We start from the raw sequence: 21,190 nt of genomic DNA, 5'->3' as shown, positions 1-21,190 counted from the left end.
GTACATCTTTCACGTTTTCCACGCTTTGTGTTTAATTCGGAATATTGGTTTTCATTCTTTCTTGTCAGCGCAGCACAAAGTTAATCTGACACAAAAATAGTTCAGTTGTGATCATTGTGTCACCGTGAGTAGTAGTTTTGTTAGTAGTAGTAGTCGGGTAATAGTAGTAGTAGTAGTAGTAGTAGTAGTAGTAGTAGTAGTAGTAGTAGTATTCACTGCTGTTTTTGTTGTTGTTGTTGTTGTTGATGTTTCACTGATTCAGGAACTGATCGATTACGTGCCGAACTTATTCCACGCAAATCCGGGGAGAAATTAAACTGTACTGAGATGCAGATTTGGGGGAGAGAGAGAGAGAGGGGGGGGGGGGGTCTTGTTCATCAGAAATTTCATTGAAACAAGAGAGAGAGAGAGAGAGGTAACGGGTATCAGCCCATCGGCGCGACACTCTGTTTATCGAATCCAACTGAGCGAGCCGTGCCCACGAGGTGGAGGTTGCTTACTTCCCTTGATTCTCTCACAGTTGGCAGGATTGTGTGTCCGTCACCGCGTGTGTGTCCGTGTGTTCACCTGGCTTGGTGTTTGTCCCAGTTGAAACGCGTTGGTTAACGCTGCTAGTCATCTGGGCATCTGCTTAGTAGATGTGGTGTAGCGTATATGGATTTGTCCCAACGCAGTGATGCCTCCTTGAGCAACTGATACCGATATTCAGTGATGCTGCAGTTGATTCTCCCCACGGTTGCCGTGATATCCTTGTCCACCGTTGAGAGTCTTGCCCTGTCTGTGTCTGTGGCCAGTTCTGTGTGGTCACGGTGTCATCGTAGGATAAAATAATGGGAGCGAGTCTTTTGTTTGTCCTTCGTTTGTCCATCCTGCTAGTCACTGTTAGTTCTCTCTCTTCCCCCCCCCCCCCCCCCCCCCCCCCCCCCCCTCCCCCTCTCCGTCTCAAGCGTGTGTCAGTGGACCCGCTGCTTGCGTCATGTTTGATGAGAGAGAGAGAGAGAGAGAGAGGCGTTTGTCCCTCTATGTCTCTGCTTTGTTTGGATATTGGTAATATTTACTTGGCCTCAAGGTCAGTTTTTGTTTTTATAGTGGGGATAAGTTATAAAACTCCGTCCGGTTTTTTGTTGTTGTCAGTCAGTCATACTTTTTAATGTTTTTCTTTTTTTTACGATCCGTTTTTCTTCTTTTTTTTCTTTTTCTTTTTTTTTACCCCACCCCCACACCCCGTGATTTGTATGTTTCGTTTCTGTCAGTATTATTATATATCTGTCAAGACTGACAAATCGAGTGACTTGCCGAGCTTAGCCATTCAAGTTGCCATGTGATGATTGACCGAAACCCCGTGTTTAACACGGACAGAGGAGCATTAACCGGACACTGTGTAGGAGAGTTTTCGTGTCACTTTACGTTGGCTGGGGGGAAAACACGAAAAGGGAAGTAGCAGGTACTTTTAGATTTAACAGAGATGGTGGATAGATTAGTTGGCCTATAAGTGTTCGGCAATGCCGAGTCGTCGTCATTGCTTCCGGTTTCGAAACTTTAAATAGCACTGATGTAGGTCCTGATACGACTGAGTTGTAGTTGAGTCACTATATAACTTGCTGGGAATACAATATATCTTAAAACTGAGTTAAATCGTCCTGTCCGTGCCGGCTGAATTAAGAGTGTGTGTGCCAATACGGATTTTGTCAGCGTTTGAAATAACAGGTTAGTTCGGCGTAGTCAGTTAAACACGGAGAAAACTGGGCCTTCAACGAGAAAGTTACATGGACAGTGTGTGGGTCTTGTTTTTAACGAAAAGCGAAGTTTGGTTGCGCGAGACGAGAAAAGGCAAAAGTGTGCCAGTATCAGTGTGTGTGTGTGAGAGAGAGATCGGCGCCGCGTGCCAGTCTGTCTTTCAGTTCGGGTGAAATTGCCCGTCGGGGGTTATCAGAGGAAACTGAGGAGGCAGAGAGACGAAGAAAAGGGACAGAAGAAGTTGAAGAAATGAATCAAACACAATTACGCAATGTTCACAAAATGATGTTGAGAATTACTATAATCCAGCAACGAGAAGACGTTGCCCTCGTTACGTTTGTAATCCCATCAACTGAAGCACCGCTGACGTCAGTGTGTCGTTGGTGGGTGGTACTATTCACGTGTCTTACGATTTACTGCGATTCTACACAGATACCGCAACAGACGCATAATTCATACGAAGGCAACGTCACGTCATGTACTTTCCACCAGAAATAACACACGAGACAGACTGTCATTGATCTCTTTTACCAAATGAGTTAGCCATGACCTGACACGCTCGGTTGATTGTAAAACCGAAAGTAGCGACATATATCTGGAAAAGGGTTTGTGTTTTTCTTGAATAAAAAATAAAAATTGAAAATGAAAAAAAAAAAGCTGCAAAAAGTATGGCCCGTACCCGCGTGACTGGAATTTCGACAAAAGTTGAATTTTAAGGTTGGTAGAGAGAGAAAAACGAAAGACTCGAGAAAAAAAAGGTTTCAGTTTCAGTTTCAGTTGCTCAAGGAGGCGTCACTGCGTTCGGACAAACCATATACGCTACACCACATCTGCCAAGCAGATGCCTGACCAGCAGCGTAACCCAACGCGCTTAGTCAGGCCTTGAGAAACAAAAAACAAAAAAAACCCAAAAAAAAACGGGGGAATAAATAATAGATAAGCTTACATAAATAAATAAATAAATGAATAATAATTATAATATAGAAAAAGGTAGTAGTAATAATAATAGTAATACCAATAAAAAAAAAAACATTAAAAAAAACCCGCGGGTTCTATTTTTAGACCAGTTACGAGAACTGACGAGACTAGCTGCACTGTCACCACATCCGGTAACACGTACAAGCAAAGGTCAGTAGTGAAAACTTGAATAAATGCATGTACATGAGAAGAAAAAAAAACAACTTTCATATTTAATTTACAGAGATTAGTGCTGAATGACCGTTTATGTATAAGTATGCAAGGTATAATCGTGTGAAATGGAATGGTTGTCGTCATTCTTTTTTTCGTTAATCAAAAACGATGCGTTTGTCACCATGAGAGACCCCCGTTATCCAAGTGAAGGATTGGAACTGGAAGTGCCATTGTTTTCGAAAATTCAAAATAAAACCCATTAAATACCCAAGAAACACATTCTAAACATGGCGAAAGGAAATTACTTGTAAGATTACAAGTTTACTGACAAGAGACGGGGTTAAATCCCATGGGCAGACGGGAGAGAAAGAAACACTTCCTGCTTTGTTTTTTGTTTGTTGTTTTTAATACATGCTTCGATTAAGGGTGTTGGTCCTCATTTTTTAGATTGCTGTTCAACAGACGTCAGTTTCTGCCTATTTAGCTACCAAGAAAACTCCGTCGATGCTAATGGAACATACAAATAAGACCATTTCTAGGAAACGACCTGAAAAGAAGTGGCGTTTTTGTTGAGGGGCGTCGTAAACCGGAAGTCTCCATGTTTGGAAGAAGGCTGGGGACAATAGTTGCAGTGAAAGGCAAAAAGACTATTATTACATTTCCCAGTTTCAAATGACATTAAAAGCAGCGTGGAACACCTGCACATGAAAAAAACAACCATGAAAAAATTTCCATTGCCAAATCAGCAATTGAAAACTCATTTTGCAGCTGTAAGGGCATACATTGTAACAGTAGACAACATCAAACTTTCACACCCCCTGTTTTTGTTGTTGTTGTTGTTGTTTTTTTCAAAATAAGTTTTCTTTTATTTTTTGGGGAAGATATATTTAAGTACTTGACCCCAAAAGCTAAGTACGTTGTCTGACTTATTTGATGAGACCATGTCCAGTGCTTGTGGTAAATTGAAAATCTTGGGGATCCCATGGACTCTTCGACAGTAATTCTTGGAGGGTCCCTGGCTACCTTTGTAGGGTCACTGCAGTGCTGCACACTCTAATCAGATCTGCATTGCTACACATATAAAAGCAGACATGCCTTTCAGTTATAATACAGATAATCAGATATAGATACATATTGTTTTCTGGACCAAGAAGGGCCAAAGGAAACAAAATCTTTGTAGTAGATAATAGTGTCATATTGAACTTGAAGTGAAGCTCCAGTGCATAATATTCACTCTTAGTCTTATGTATTTGTTAAAGAAATTTTTGTAGAACATCCCAGGAACCGGTTTGATGAATGTGCATTGCATCCTTCCCTTTTTCAGTGTCAGGGACACACATAATCATGATGATGTATGTATTCAATGATAATATAATGATATATGCAGTTATCAGAAGCTTTGACATTGTTACATGTAATTTTATACGAGGGTCATTCAATAAATAAGGTGAATTTTTCGGTATAAGGACTTCTAATACAGATAGAAGCTTACTTTTTTTTTTTTTTTTTTTTTTGTTTTACTTCTTTTTCACATGGATTTAATTTGTTTTGCAGATTAAAAAAAAAACTTTGAGAGTTTTGGCGATTAACAAAGATGGCCGACCAAGAAGCATGCTCCAGGATTGAACAGCGGTCAGTTATCAAGTTTTTGGTTGCTGAAGGGTGCAAACCAGTTGAAATTCATAGGAGAATGTCAACTGTGTATGGTGCCACATGTTTCAGCCGAAAAAATGTCTACAAGTGGGCTAAATTGTTTAAAGAAGGACGGAGCAGTGTTGAGGATGAAGACAGGCCTGGAAGGCCTACAAAAGTGAGGTCTCCTGAGGTGATCGAATCAGTCAATGACCTCATTCAGTCTGACAGAAGGGTGACAGTGGATGACATTGCAAGGACTTTGAGCTTATCTGTTGGGACAGCACACAAAATTGTCCATGATGACCTTGGCTACTCGAAGGTCAGCTGCCGGTGGGAGACTACGTTGAAAAATTAAAAAAAAAAGAAGTAAGCTTCTATCTGTATTAGAAGTCCTTATACTGAAAAATTCACCTTATTTATTGAATAACCCTCGTATGACAACACAAATATTTTGAATTTTTAAAGACACAAGCACCTTCACACAACAGTGATTATTTTAGCAACTGATAAGTTTTGCAAAGTTTGGACATTAATTTTTAGATGACTTCATAATAATTTGTTTTTTTTAGAGGAGAACTAATTTAGTTGTTAAAGATGGTGAGCTTGCATCAACACACACACAACCACAACACACACAACACACACACACACACACACACACACACACATACACAGTGACATACACACTCACACATACACAGAGGTAATAAATCATTGAAAGATTCTGTTACCTTGAAATAATGGAAATAATGCCAGCAAATATGTGTCATGTGTACCTGAGGAAACATTGTTGATTAAAAGAAAAAAAATCATCTTAAAAAAATGTGTGTATTTATATATATATATATATATATATATATATATATATATCTGAAGATTACAGGTGTTGCACCGTATGTTAATCACTTGTCACCTGGATTAAGTCACTTAAATTATACTTTTTTGTCAACTAGCTATTCACAGAGAAAGCATGCCAGGTGTATTTAGTAAATTGTCAACATCTCATTGATGCCTTGTAGTGAGGAATTACATTGTGGGTTTGGAATTTGGGAAACTATTGCCCAGACCTACATTTAAAAGAGAAAATCACGTGGCTGTAATCATTAACTTAATTTACTCAAATAAAATTTCCATTTTAACGAGAGACTGGCATGTCACTCTTATCAGTTAAGTTTCAGTTTCAAGGAGACGTGAGCGCGCATGTGGACTGATCCATATATGAAACACCTCATTTGCTTTTTTACAAATAAAACAAAAAAACAGATGCATCAGTAATTTTTCTAAACAGGAGGTCCAATTACAAGAGCCTGTTGTGTCACTTTGATGATTGTATTTTCCAAATGGGATGTTCGCTTTTCAGAGACTGTTGAGTCAATGTTTTTTTGTATTAGCCTTTCTCCTACACTTAGTGTCATGTGGCATGAACGTTGCTCACCTTTTTTTCTTTCTTTCTTTTTTTTTCTTTTTTTTTTAATATTCTGCATGGTAACTCAGGTAAGGTGTTGATGTACAAGGCAGATCATTTGACACAACAGAGTACTACTGCAAGTGCTGGTGCTGTATTAACATATACTGTATAAGATATGTCCAAATACAAAACACTTCTGTTTCATTGAACATTGTAGAAAAACTGACTTAAGCAAGAAGAATTGACATTTTTGCTCCCTTGGTCCTCTGGATGTGGGATGGTGGTGAAGTATAGGTTGCTGTGTGTGGATATGTGACAGTGAGTGAAAGGGGCAAGGTGCAAGGACCTGATTTCTGTGTATTTGTGTATATTGTGGATAAATTGATGGGAGCACTTAAGATCAAATGTGTGTGTGTGTGCACTGTGTGTGTGTGTGTGTGTGTGTGTGTGTGTGTGTGTGTGTGTGAAATGTATCATCTTATGTGAAGATTGAAATTAATAATATTATTTTTACTGTGAGTATCGATATTAATTTTATTATTATTATTCTTTTAACAGGTCTATTCAAGGAGAAAATACTGTTATGGATACTTTTTTTTTATATTCAAAGCATGATTTTTACAGTAGATTCACAAAGTAAATTTGTTAGCTGTGAAAGTGTTATAGGCCCTTGAAATTCAGAAATAGAAATAAAAGGCATCCTGATTTCACTTTGGTTGACTGAAAGAGTACAGCACTAGGATTTGTTTAGTTATAGAATGTGATATGTGTTTGTCTATTTCAGTATTTGAAGTAACTTGTCATCAGGACTAAATTTATACAAATTAAGTTGTCTTGGCTGAAGGTAACAATCAAAGGTTTTGATAAATATGAAGGCATGATCACAAAAAGTTGAAAAAATGAAAGACAGGCCTTTGAATTAATTTCCCCATTTTTTATGATTGCAGAGAAAGGGCGTGTGGACAGAGCATCACATTAAGATCACTGCAATAGTACAGGAATGAAGGAAATAATGGGAAAAAGTCAGAATCCTTGCACTGACAGTTCAGTTGATAGCACAGAACAAAGGGACAGTGACAGGTTTTATGAACACACTAAACATATTGAGGTAACTGTAAGTCTGGAGACAGAGGAGGGCATGGATCCTCTTCGCAAAAGCTCTGATTTTTCAATCCACAGGGATGATGATCGTAAACCAGATAATTGCCTGGAAAGTGATCATTCAGAAAGCAAAGGTGCGCTGCCCATCCAGTGTACAGAAGATAATTTGCAGACACGTGATGACACAAAAATCTCCAGGTCTGAGTCTGAAAGCTGTCAACATTCACAGCATTCACATGTTGCAGTTTTTGCTGATGACATCGATTTGCCACACGATACTTTTGAGGTACAACCATCAGAGAATAATGTTCCATACAGCAAAGTACCCAGATTGAAGTGTGTGACAAATACTGAAAATTTTGTTGACAAAGAGGAACTGAGATTGAAATATACAGCAGAGGAAAGCAAGAATAGAAAAATGTCCATGCCAGATCAGGTGGACAGTGAACAACAAAGTCCTTTGGACATCAAGGCCTATTTGAAACCTCTTTTCCAAACTCAGCAGCTGCCCTTTGTCTACATGTTGCATAGTATCAGTTCCCAAGTTTCCAGCCCAAACAGAAGTGAAAAGTCCAATGATGCATCTTCTCCAGGGCAGTATCTCACTGAACTGAGCAGACTGGCTACATATATTGGTTATCCATCGGAACTGAAAATCTTTGCCATCACTCTTGCAAGGGATGGGTTTGTCTTCCATGGCAGAGAGAAATCTATTGAATGCTGTTTCTGCCACTTTAAAATCAGCCTGTCAGAACTTGGCAGACCTGATGCAGACCCTGTAAAAATGCACAATGACAGATCTCCCAGGTGCCCACTGAAGCGAGGAGAGGGTTGTGGGAATGTGCCAGTGCCCAAGATGGATGGGAATGACACTGTGTCTGATGATCCAAGTCCAGGAACCAGCAGCAAAATGAACACACAGTCAGATCTGACGGTTGCTGATGGATCCCTTGGCAGTCATGAGGAAAGACAAGAGAATTCAAGCTACCATGTGGGTGACGCCTTTTTGCAGCCCTCACCTGTCATTCACCATCAGCCCTCACTCACCACTGACAGCGTCCCACAGGGACAGGCACAGACCTCACCTGCACCAAAAAACACTGACAATGGTGTTCAGCAGTCAGGGCTTCAGGAAGTGACCCCTTTACCAAATGCATCATCAGCAAGATCCACTGACACTGCTGTTTTGCAGGGCGCCACTGCACCAGTGAATGGAATCACCCACAACAGTGGAAACAAGAGCAACACAAATGGGCCCAGCAAATCAGCCCCCAGTTCTGAGCAAAATGGGGCATCAGCTTCTGCCACCAGTCTACCCAAAAACTCAAAATCCAAGAAAGCAAAGGCTGCTAAAAAAGCAGAGGCTGCAGCTCGAAAATCATCTGCAAGTTCAGGAGCAAGTGCTACCAGCACATCGACTCCAGCACAGCCTTCTTCGGACAGTGGTAATGGAAATGCGTCCTCTGACAAGAAGGATCAAAGCAAGGAAAAGAAGAAGCTTACCTATGCAGACCTTGGAATCTTTGCAGAAAAACCAAAACGTCAGGACATGGCCTCTCTGCAGAAGCGAATAGCATCTTTCGAAGGAAAGTGGAAACCATCATTTGCAAAGACTCCACAGGTGCTGGCAGATTGTGGCATGTATTACGCAGGTGAGTGTCATATTGTGCTGTCTTGTTGTGTTTCTGTTGTATTGTGTGCCATGACGGTATGCTGCATACCAGACTTTAATTCATTCGATATTGTACAATACTGTAGTGACCAGACCTTTGCAAAGGATTAACATAAGAGGTAGCAGCCCTTGACAGGCACAGTATCCAAATGATTGAAGTGTTGAATATTCAGTCTGATGGTCCTGTGTTCATTCCCAGTCTTAGTGTCTGGTGGATTAAGATCCAAGCCATGGAAATGAGATGCTTCTGAAAGCTACTAGGCATTTCCTACACTGAGCATGTCACAAACACTGAAGTCCAACAGAAGATCACCCAAGCAGTTGGACCCCACAATGACCTAACCATCATCTTGAGGGGGAAGCTCAAATGGTACGGACACGTCACAAGATCCAACGGGCTCTCAAAGACCATTCTGCAGGGCACCGTACCAGGCAGTTGGAAGAGAGGGGGGCAAAAGAAAATATGGCAGGACAACAAAGAATGGACAGACCTGAATTTCCGAGATTCACAGAGAGCTTTGAGAGACAGGAACCAATGGATAGAACTGGTCTGGAAATCATGTGAGGTGCTCCGATGACCCTCTAGGTTATGGGATAGGTGAAGATGAAGGATTAAGAACGGAGATTTTACCAAAAGCATAGTGCATAGTGCAGTTTTGCTAGTGTCTCAATTTGCCCAGCTGTGTGTGTGTGTGTGTGTGTGTGTCCCTTTTCAATTTGTTTTCTCTCTTTTGCTCTCTGTCTCTGTTTCCCTCCCTCCCACCCACCTTTCCACCCTTCACCTTTACTTAGTAAACATCTGTCTGTTCTTTCTATACAGTAATACATTTTACTATATTTGACACTTTACAGCACAATTATCAGTGTCAGCATCCCTTGTTATTCTCTGTCAATCCTTGATTCTGAGCACCAGTGTGGTATGTCTATACAGTTTCAATGTCTTTTTTGCCCATCACTTTCTGTCTCTGATTAATTTTTGATTGATCTGTTTGTTCAGGCTATGCTGACTGTGCCCGCTGCTTTTTCTGTGGTGGAGGATTGAAAAACTGGGAAGCACCTGATGAACCCTGGATCGAACATGCCCGCTGGTTCCCGAAATGTGCCTACCTTCATCTGTGCAAAGGGGCTCAGTTTGTGGAAATTGTACAAAGAAAAAACAGAAAGAATGAAACGGTACAGAAAGGGATTTTGAATTGATGAAATTAATGAGTATTAATTAACCATACATATTCAAATGGGAAACCTTGTGTATCGTTTGTAATTTTACAAAGGCAGAAATCTGTGATATAATATGTGGACAGTGAGTTTACCTTATATTTTTTATTAATTGTTATTAATGTTAAATATTCACAAGGTACTGCATACCAGCATTATTTCTATTTTGTTCAGTTCATTTTGCTTTTCTTAATCTGTGACCCGGCATTTATCAACAAGTGTATGACCAACATAAACTTAGTTTCTGATTAACAAGATAGAAATCAGCATCCTTTTTGTTTTTACCTCAAAGTTTGCTTAAATTGTTAGGCATGACTTTACAGTGGTGACATAGTCAGTGTCAGAAAAAGATTAAATCTGGGGAAATCTGCTTTCCCCTCTTATCTCCATCCTTTTTTCCTCCCTCAGCACCTACCCACCATCAAATGTAATCAGTAATGACAACTGCAGAGAAAAATAGCAAAGAGAAGGAGAAGAAGAAACGTGTTTGAAGTAAGTCAAAGGAAGAGAGAAAATAAATAAATGATGATAATGTTCTGGTTTTCAGATAATTATGAAAGATGTTGAAGAAGAAATCATGAAGAAGACTGGAATCACAGATGGTAAGGAAAGTTTATGTATGTTTTATCTTTGCACATGCTTCTGTACATGAGGGTTGGGGGGGGGGGGGGGGCATTGTTACATGTTGTGTGTGTGTTTGTGTGTATACATTGTGGTACATATACTTGTGTTTATCATGATTTGATTTGTTGATATCAAAATGTTTTTTAGTTGATGTGTTGAAACCATAGTTCATTAATCATTTATGTGCTTTGTTTGGTTGACAAGGTCAGTAATCTATGTCATGCTTACATGAAGTGCCAAGTGGAAAAAGATTGTTTATAAGAACTAGTTCTAATTTTCATTTGCACTTGAAAAAAAAAATGAAAAAAAAAGAACCCATTGCAACAAAAGTTGTGTCCTCTAACAAAATTCTGTAGAAAAAATTAACTCTTAATAGGTACACAAACATGTACTCAAGGTCTGACTAGCACGTCATGTTGTGCTGCTGTCAGGCTCCTGCCTCACAGACTTGGTATAGCGTATTTGTCCGAACACAGTGATGCCTTCTTGAGAAACTGAAACTGAAAACTAGACTATCATCGAAGACAGACTGCAAGTGATCATTCCTGACTTGTGTTTGAGCCCTGGAGTCTGTTGTCTCAGAGTCATTTCTCAAACCAAGACAAGAAAATACACTTGACTTGAACCTTTCTGTATTTTGCACAGCATCAGCTGTCAGTCTCCCAGTGACGAAAGGTCCCAGAGCCAGTGAGACACGAAAGTCACAGTCACTCGGTTCACGCAACAGTAAACATGGTATGTACTTTGACACTTAACTCGTTCAGTCCTAGAGACCTGTTGTTCTATTTTTAAAGTGTGATTATGTTAGTGCCATATTTCACCATCAGAATGTGTGTTTAAAAATACACTGACATTTGACGTGCACTTTAATCTGGAAGACATTTCCATGCTAATGCTGTAAATCAATAATAAATAAATTAAACAAAAAAGAAAAAAAAAAAAAGAATAAGCCAGATGTTCTATGCTTCTGTCTGCCCATTTAGGCGACTGAATCAACATTAATGTGTACTTATGATGAATGATAAGATTGTGAATGAAAATGTTATGTTGAATTTTCCCATTTATGTTGTATAGACTCCAGTGTCAAGATAGAAAGAGGATTATGCATGCTTGTCCTGTACCCATACTTATCTGTATACTAGCTGATGGGTAGTGCAAGCAGCAAGTTGAATTCTATGCTTTTCTTAAAAAGTGGCAATTCTTATTCTTTGTTTAATAATTGAATTATGTGTTATTGAAATATCTCAAGTCACACACACATGCTTGTATATGCGCGCACGCATGCACACACGCACGCACACATGCACACACACACACACCTGCTTACATACAAGGAAAAAAATATATGATTGTATTTATTTGTGTTATGGATCAACTGCTTACAAGTACAACTTTACAATAACTTTTCACCTCCATAAGTTATTAATCCCTTAATGAAATCACTCCAGATTTTTCTTCAACAGTACTGTTGTGTGTCATTCCTTCCCACACTCACAGAGTGACAGTGCAGAGAAACACCCACAAGGACTGAAGATTTGAAGAAATGACCCCTCCGCTAACAGTAGTGTCTCTTTCAGCACCAGGTTTGCAGGAGCTGGAGGAGGAGCATGAGGAGCTGACGACCCAGATGGTCTGCAAGATCTGCATGGACGAGAGGAGCTCGGTGGTGTTCCTGCCCTGCGGTCACATGGTGGCCTGTACCGACTGTGCCGTGGTGCTGAAGAACTGCCCCCTCTGCAGGGCTGACATCCGCGGCACTGTCAAGGCACACATGGACTTCTGATCGGCTTCCGCAATCTGCTGCGAAGGTGGGGTGGTGTTGGTCACTCACTGATGAGAGACCCAATACATTTCGGGAAGAACGAAAATCATGCTGATTCTTTCGTAAAGGAGGTCATGTTTTCTTCACCAAGCATGCTGTCACGACCCCCCAAGGGAAGAGGTCGAGAACTGTTTTAAAACCTAACGCCCACCCCAGTTCACCCGACAACACAAAATATATCAGAAATGTTGGACATCTGGAACTGTACCACAGATATGGAAAACATCAATAGTTGTACCGGTTTTAAAAGCAGGAAAACCTAAACGTAATAAAAATAGTTACAGGCCTATTGCTTTGACCTCGCATGTCTGTAAATTGATGGAAAAAATAGTCCTGTTTAGAATTATAACTTACTGCGAAAAATACAATATCATTCCAGTGAACCAGGCTGGATTTAGAAAAGGAAGATCAACGGTCGAACACCTAGTAAAGATTACAACTCAAATAAAACATCAGTTTGCCCGCAGAAAAAGTGTCCTCGCAACGTTTTATGACGTAAAAAAAGCCTACGATCAGGTTTGGCACAAACGTCTTTTATTCAAACTGAAATCAGTTGGAATATCTGGTAATCTCTATGAGTATATTAAAAGTTTTTTATCTAATAGAATTATTCAAGCAAGGGTGGGAACACACTATTCTTTGCCACATAAACTTGACATGGGAATTCCACAGGGCTCAGTTATAGCCCCTATTCTCTTTAATATTCTTATTCAGGATCTACCAAAGGCATTGTCAAATCGTGTAGTTTTAGTACAGTATGCTGATGATATATGTATGTGGATGGGTGTCAATCTAAAAAAGTCAACCCCACAAAGAGCACAGAATTATATACGTCGTTTGTATCAGTCTGATCTCGATAACATTGGTAACTATATGTTTGAAAATGGTCTAGCTTTGTCGACTGAAAAAACATGTATGATGTTGTTTAATTCAGGTGGTAACCCATCTAGCACACCCATTTTTAAATTACTTGGTGACGTCATTGATTATAAACAGGTAGTGAAGTTTTTAGGCGTTTATCTTACTTCAAAGCTGACATGGAACATTCACTTTGATTACATCTTAACAAAGGCAAGGAAAAGTATCAATTTTATGAAAATTATAAGCCGCTTACCCTGGGGAATGGATACAAAAACATTGATTCATCTTGGCATGGCCCTTGTAAGATCTAAGATAACCTATGCACAAGAAATATTTTTCAGTGCACCTAAATATCTATTACAAAAGATTCAAAGTGTAGACTGTAAGGCTATCAAAATTGCCCTCGGAGTGCCCTCTCATGCATCCAGTCAGGAAACATACAAAACAGCCGGAATTCTTCCCTTAAATGAACATCGTGAGTTAGCAACAGCAAAATTCGCTGTGAGGTACACTTCAATGACAAAAAATTTCATTGCTGATGAACTGACAGTAAGATCAGACATTGATTTTCCTAAAAGAGCTAAAGCCATCTCATCACAAGAAACAGTTGCAACTTACATTTCAAATCTGTTAAAAGAATCTGAAGTTAACATGAAAGAGTTAGCTGCAAAACCACATCATTCTCCTGTTCCTTTTTGGGAAATGTTGAAAGCGGATTTTGATATCACTTATTCTGAAACAAAAAAGGAAGAAAACATCAATATCACGACAAGTACTGCCAGAATTCATATAACAGAAAAATATCAGAATCATCTCCATGTATTTACAGATGGATCTGTTCTTGATGACAAAAACGCTGGTGCGGCTTTCTATATTCCTACCTTTAAAGTTGAAAAATCTTACTTTATTGGAAAACACCTTTCCATATTCACAGCTGAGCTAATTGCTATTATACAAGCTCTGAACTACTTAGTGAGCCATCAAATAGTTTTCTCGAAAATAGCATTCTTTGTTGATTCCAAATCAGTACTTTATGCTCTAGAACTATTCAGCCTTGAAACAAGACCTGACTTAGTTATTGAGGCAAATCATTTGGTACATTGTTTAAGGATTAAAGGGACTGAGGTCAGTTTTTGTTGGGTGCCTTCTCATGTGGGCATTCTTGGCAATGAAATTGTTGATAAAGCAGCTAAAAGAGGAGCGCAAGATCCAGAAAAATCGACAAAAATACATGTCCGTCTCTCCGTAAAAGAGGCATACACTTTGTTAGAAAAATCAGCATGGGGTCGATTTCATAACCGATGGAAGTTAAAGTTTTTAAACCATAAAGGAACATTATTCCCCGAGAATATTATTAAAGAAAAGATACCGAATCCATCAGCTTGCTATACAAGATTAATAACCTCTACTTTCTTCCGTATAAAACTTGATGCGCTGAAGATAAAGTATAGTAAAAATGTTACATGCATCTGTGGTAAGCAGTTCAGCTTGCATCATTGTTTGTTTCACTGCCAGCAGTTACGTACCTTCTTGCCCAAGTATTTCAAAGAGAATAATAATTCTGCAGATGATTTTTGTAAAGTTATTTCCGACGAGGTTCTTATGGTCGAACTTTCACAGGCATTAGTTCATAGCCCTATTTCTACATTCCTTTAATGCACTTCAGAATTGTGTTAATGGTTTCTGATAATTTAAATTATTATTATTGAATTGTTACTGTTAAATGTAATAGCATGTTAGTTATACCCCATGCCCCCACCCCACCCCACCCCACCCCTTTAATTTTTTTTTTTTTTTTTTTTTTTTTTTTTTTTTTTTTTTTTTTTTTAACGTCTAATATCACTGATAGTGAAAAGACGCTAAACAAAAGAACGAACCCGACAACACAAACACAGAATACAGATGTTTTTCTCCCACACAAAAGGAGGAGGAAAAGTGAAAGGAGAGGGTGGGGGAAAATGAAGATTGGCCACACGCCCTAACTGTTGTCACAAGTTGTGACACATGCTTGGATGTGTGTTGGCTACTGGCATTTTTTGGTTTATGTGCCTATTTTTATACATGTTTTGGTTTATTATGTTCAGTTGTTTGGGTTAAGAATAGGTTGGGGTTTTTTTGTTGTCCCCCATTGAAAAAATCACATGACCTAGGTTGATGTGTATGACTTGCACGTATTTGTCTTGTGCCCAGAAAATTGCCCTTTGAAACTTTGCACTGACATAACATTGATACTTAATAACAATTAATACATTCGATAGTTCCCTATGCACTGCCAGTGATGAGACTGGAGTAGTAGTGTCACTGAAAAGTGAGTAGTTATTCGTGTAAGTTATTCATTTGAGTAGTTGCTCATTTAATGCATTTTGTGGTTCTGAATTTGATTTATTGTGTATCGGCACTGAAGGTGGTATGTATGGTGACAGTTTAAAATATATGACAGTAATTGATTTCAATGTATTTTTAATTGTTCTGATGATCCAGACTGATAATTTGTGTCTGTTTCTTCACTTTGTTTCTTTTCATTTTATTGTTTTCTTTGCAGTATGTCAAGTCAGTTGTTTTTTGAAGGAGACTGTTTCATGTTTTTTAGGGCTGTCTTTTATTCTTGATGTTTGATTACACTGTTAAAAGGAAATGATGTATGCACCCATGGTCTTAGGAAGTTCATGGGCTTGATATCGTTCCTTTTTTTTTTTTTTTTTTTTTTTTGTCTTTTTTTTTATCTTGAAGTATTAAGCAGTCCATAGATCATGCTCGCTTCAGTACTCCTACTAATTATCTGAGACTGCTTTGAAACTAATTTACTGTTGTGTATGTGTGTTCTTGTGTTTTTCATAACAAATGATCAATAAGATGTTATACAAATTAAAAAGAAAAGAAAAAATATATTGTCTCTGGTATCCTTCGGTGCAGATATTGATATTTATTTTTATTGTCTCTTTTGTCAGGTTTTAGTTTTGTTGTCATCACTTTTTGTGGTGGTGGTGGTATAATATTATGTTGTTATTTGCTTTTCTGAGCTGACAGAACGAAAAGGTGTTAAACTAAAGAATATTGGCTTTTCAGTTGGATTGTGCAACTTTTTTTGACAGAATTGTGACTCATCTTTATGATACCAAAATACTGATTACATATAGCATAGTGTGGATCACAAATCACAGTCATCTTGCCTGTCTGCTGTTCTTTTTAGCGAAAAGCCAGACCAGTGTTAGGTATTGTAATATATGGAAAATGTCCATGTATGAATTATTAAAATACAGTGTGTATCCTGTGCCTCTGTTGTACGTTTAGCTAATTCAGTACCAGTTGGATTTTTTTGTGTTTTTTTTGTGTGTGTGTTTTTTTGGTGTGCATATCTCTGTGTTTTCTGTTATTGCTTTGTTGTCATTAATGCTGTGATATTTCATTCAATACAAAGAGGAAAACAAAAATAAACTATCGAAAAAAAGCTGTGTCAAGTTTTCATGCTCCAAGACTGGATATTTTTTTAATTTTGTATTTAAATTAAGATATACTGAAAAGAGGGACAGAAAAAGTGCTGTATGAATATTGGGCAGGCTGTTTCCATTATTTCTTTTTGAGAACGCAGCTCTTGAAGGATCTCAGATGTATTGCTTCGTTTCTCCCCTTCTGTTTTTTGATATTTTATTAAATTACATGAATGTTTTTTGCCAGTAAATATCCAAATTGGTTACGGTTTTATAATGGCGAAAGGTTCAGTTTTGTTTAAAATGATCTGACAACCCCTTTCTTGGATACAGGCAAGATGACCTTTTTCCTGGTGGAAACAGTGGGCTTTATAGGAACATCTTTGTGTGTGTCTTTGTACAACCATGTGGGTTGAGGTCTGTAGTCGATGTCTGTCTGTCTTTTAAAACTTTATTTATTTATATTTTTTTACTTAATCCCTGTTGACCAGTTCTGGTAAAATATGAAAACTCTGGACAATAGGAGTGACAGCAGCAAGGGAACACTGCAGAGACTGGGAACAAAGAATTCATGACTCGGCTTAGGGCCATAGAAACCCATTATCTTCAGAAGTAAAATCAGGGATGCTTAGGGGATCCTGCCAGAAAACCCATCATGCAGACGTGACATTGCATACCAGGTGGCCTGCAATAGACTGGGTAGAACCTACTTGACAAAGACACACATCTTTGTTCCAGGTGTGAAGAAAAACAGCATACTTTTTGCCTGTCAGTGCTTGTGACTGCAGGGGCTCCATTTGATTCTGCTGGGGATTTTGTTTATGTTGAATTTTACACGGCAGAATTAGGCCCGAATTACCTGGTTTTGATAATTGTGTTTATGCTTAACACTGTTTTTTTAAGCGTTGCGTACAGTTTGTGCACATTTTTATTTGTTTGGTGGTGTTTTTTTTATAGGTTTCATAAAAAATACATTATCAGAGCTTGGATCTTTTCATGTATCACTTCTGATCATACTGATTAATTAGTATCATGTGCACCCCAATTGTGAACTTAGTATGCACACAAACGTGTGTACTCACTTCCCTTCTTTTTTTTCTTTTTTTTTCAAATACACATAATCTTGTTCTCACACACACACACACACACAAACACACACGCACACACACACACATGTACATATATATATAATATGGATATAAATGTACACACTTGTATATAGATGGTGAAAGTGAATGTCTTAATCAGGAATTGCACTTTGGTGGTGGTGGTTAGAAACTCGGCACACAGCAGATCCATAGAAGCTTTTGAGAAGATGCATAGCAATGAAGGAATCATAGTTGTCAGTTGGGGACATACTGGGTGGTGTCCTGTATCCGTCCATGTAGAACAGTTGCCGCTGAACAGTTTTGGTGACCCTGCAGTGGTGCTGGGTCCACTCTGGTTAGTAGCTTTATGGGACCTGACACTGATAACTTGGTGGCCTGCCAGCATTGAGACTGCAGAGGTAGGTGTGTGGCTGTTTATGGGTGATTTGGGATAAAACATGTAATTGGAAGTAAAGGAATGGTTCATGTTTTACATTGTTTTTGTTGTTTAAAAAAAAAAAAAAAAATACGGAGGGGCAAAAATTGTGCTTATTGTTTTGGCTCAGTGATCCTAATATTAACTCTGTGTATTTGGTTCGGCAGTTTAGTCATGATTTGGCTCGTGACTGTAAATAGTAGTATCCAGTGTGTCTGTCACTTTCATATACTTCTGAAAACAGGTTTGTTCTGTTCTTTTGTAAAGATCTTTGGTTCCAATAAAACATTCTTAAATTGTCAGCCATTTACCATTACTTAGCCTGGCAGAATTGTTCACAATGGACATTGTCTGACACAGCCACTGTCATCAGTTAAATATGGTAGTGTAGTACTCTCTGAGGGAAGTGAGCCCATCTAGATCTGTCTGAATTATTTTTTGAGGGAATCGAATAGGTTAATTTGGATTGTTCAGAAATGGGAGATTAATTAACAATACACTCGATTCTTTCAAGTCTGATTTGATTTCTTCATTTTTAGTGCATGTCTGACTGTATGATTTTTTTTCTAATAGAATCTAGTGTGCTTCTTGTGATGCTCACAATAATTCATTATTGCTATGCAGGCCTAAAATGGCTTGAACAGTATATTTTTAAGAAAGGGGGATTTCTTCTGCATATATGGCTGATAGATATTCTGGGTTACAAGTAATGATCTAAATTTCAAATGAAGACAACAATGTTTGTACATCATAATTATTGAAATTTATTAAAATATTACTTTGTGCATCATAGAATGAACAAAAGTCAGTTAAATGATCATGAATACAACAGCTGTGTATGAGTGATTCTGTTTGAAAACATGGCCTTTCATTCAGTTATTAAGTGAAATTGCCATAGGATCACAAACATGAGGAGAATAACGGCTGTGGAATGGAAGCTGACAGTTGGCATATTTATTTTTTTTGTTAAAAATCTAACAAAAAATGTATCTGAAAAGACATGGACTTTGGAACAGGTACAACTTGTAGGAAACATGGCATCAGGTCAGCTACTCACAATGATTTTTATTGTTATTTTCATGTGTTATTATCATAGCATTTTATATTTCTTATAATTTCATGTGATGTTAATCAGAACATTGTATTTCTTTAAAAAAAAAAAAAAAAAAGAGCCTAATTGGACTCGAAAAAATAAAGTGTATTGTTAATAAATGTCCCTTTTTTTCTTCTTTTTTTCTGCTTGTAAAAAAAACCCAAACCAAATCAACATGTTTGATTCCCTTAAATATATTCAGACTGATCCAGATGGACTTAGTTACCTCAGAGTACTATTTTGAAAACATTTTCATATTCAGCTGATGCCAGTGGCTGTGTCTAACAATGTCCATTGTGAACAATTCTGCCAGGCTAAGGAATGGCAAATGCTTTCGAAGAGTGCATGGATGTACAGATTTCCCCCCCCCCCCCACTCCCCCTCCCCGCTTACTTTCTTCACAATATTCCTTGGAAAATCTGTCGATTATTTTAATCTATTTGGTCTGTGTGTGCATTTTCAGTATGCTACAGTGTATTTGATACACAAGTCTTCTTTGTCTTGGCGTTCGTTGACATCGTTTTCACCTTTTCTCCAGCTCTTCTTGGTGTCATATAATTTGGTCGTGAGTAGAGTGCCAACAGGCCACACTAGAAATTCTAGTCTTACCTGTTTGTACAGGGGTCAGTTTTGGAGAATGTGCTCCACTGTCTTGTCTTACTGTCCACAAAGGGGCAGGTGGGGGATGACACCAGTTTCAGTTTTCGCTGCATGTGATTGTTCAGTCTGTTGGGACACAGATACGAAAACACAGAGTTCAGCTTTTTATATTTTAATGACATTTGGATAGCGGGGAAAAAAAGATTTTTCTTGTCTGCAGTATGTTTTCGTAGAATTTCGGAGACAAGAATTTAAAAGAAATTCATGCTACAAATATTATATGTTGATCTGTTTATGGTAATTGTTTGCCTTCTTGGTAAGTAAACAATATTAGAGAGAAGAAAAGATTCTGTTCCAGTGATTTTTTTCAGTGAAAATGATTAAATTTTTCCTTCACACCAACTTAAAAAATGTGGTAAATAAAATGTATGCATGTGCATGCCTGTGTGTGTGCACTGACATCAGTGCTTGCCGACTTGATATTTGGGTGGTCAGTAGTTATGAGTGCACATGGATGTGCATCATATTTAGTCACCGTTTTGTGGCTTGCTAAATGAACAAAAATTCTCAAAAGAAATTGCTTCTGAAACATAACAGTGATGTGCATGGTCAAACCCACTGTGCCCAATTTGTACACATAGCATACACATAAAGAGTTGTCGGTGATTAAATTATTTCTCTGCATTGTGCACATCACTTTTACAGGACAGTTTTCATACCACGAATATCAACAGCCCCCAACCTATTTATTCCTCTCCATATGGAGGATGGAAAGGCATTGTGATGTTGTAATGTTTTCATGGGTTAATGAAGATCGTTGGTGACGCGAAGCCATCGTAATTACAAGCCCAATAACTCTTGTATTACAAGTGAATAAAGGTGCAAGGATTACGTCCCTTGGATTTTGACGATCATAAGAACTCGCACAAAATAACTGAAGACATCACACCAAAGACCCCTGGCAGATGGCGACCAATCCTGGACATGTCTTCCTTCAACAAATTTCTCCTTACCGCCCAGATTTCAAAGGCCATTCGGCCCAGATTTCAAAGGCCATTCGACCTAATAAATCTTATTTATATATTATCTTTCACCTGGTATCTCGCTGGTAACTGTTGACTGGAGAGACAAGTCATTCCATTCCTCGAGTTTTTGGCACATAACCCTTGCGAAAAAGCAGACATGAATTTTACCTTCAAAAACCCGTATATAACCATTGTTTCATGAATAAATTTCTACATGAAACAGTGTTCAGTTGAGCCTTTTTAAACAAATGCTGGGAGTTCACAAAAAGGCCACAAATTCAGCAGTACCTGGTAAATATTCCTTAGATTCAACA

General features: G+C 38.4%; 1 protein-coding gene across 4 annotated transcripts in view; it reads left to right on the top strand.

Moving 5' to 3' along the window:
- LOC143282920 (uncharacterized) overlaps positions 1-20,262 on the top strand; it is a 25,199-nt gene extending 4,937 nt beyond the window's left edge. Inside the window, exons 1-6 of one of the 4 annotated variants that reach the window (XM_076588810.1) lie at positions 1,493-1,707; positions 6,859-8,664; positions 9,682-9,857; positions 10,447-10,501; positions 11,169-11,258; positions 12,101-20,262. In XM_076588810.1, coding sequence (XP_076444925.1) covers positions 6,912-8,664; positions 9,682-9,857; positions 10,447-10,501; positions 11,169-11,258; positions 12,101-12,306 — 2,280 coding nt within the window. In that variant the 5' untranslated portion in view covers positions 1,493-1,707; positions 6,859-6,911 and the 3' untranslated portion in view covers positions 12,307-20,262. Of the gene's footprint in view, positions 1-1,492; positions 1,708-2,813; positions 2,866-4,368; positions 4,870-6,858; positions 8,665-9,681; positions 9,858-10,446; positions 10,502-11,168; positions 11,259-12,100 lie in introns of those variants that run through there. The other 3 variants (XM_076588808.1, XM_076588809.1, XM_076588807.1) reach the window with 3 other exon arrangements.
- The last annotated feature ends 928 nt before the right edge of the window (positions 20,263-21,190 follow it).

Source organism: Babylonia areolata, chromosome 6, assembly GCF_041734735.1.
Source record: "Babylonia areolata isolate BAREFJ2019XMU chromosome 6, ASM4173473v1, whole genome shotgun sequence".
Lineage (NCBI taxonomy): Eukaryota > Metazoa > Mollusca > Gastropoda > Neogastropoda > Buccinidae > Babylonia > Babylonia areolata.
Note: the sequence above shows the minus strand (reverse complement) of the source record. Positions and strands in the feature narration are given on the sequence as shown.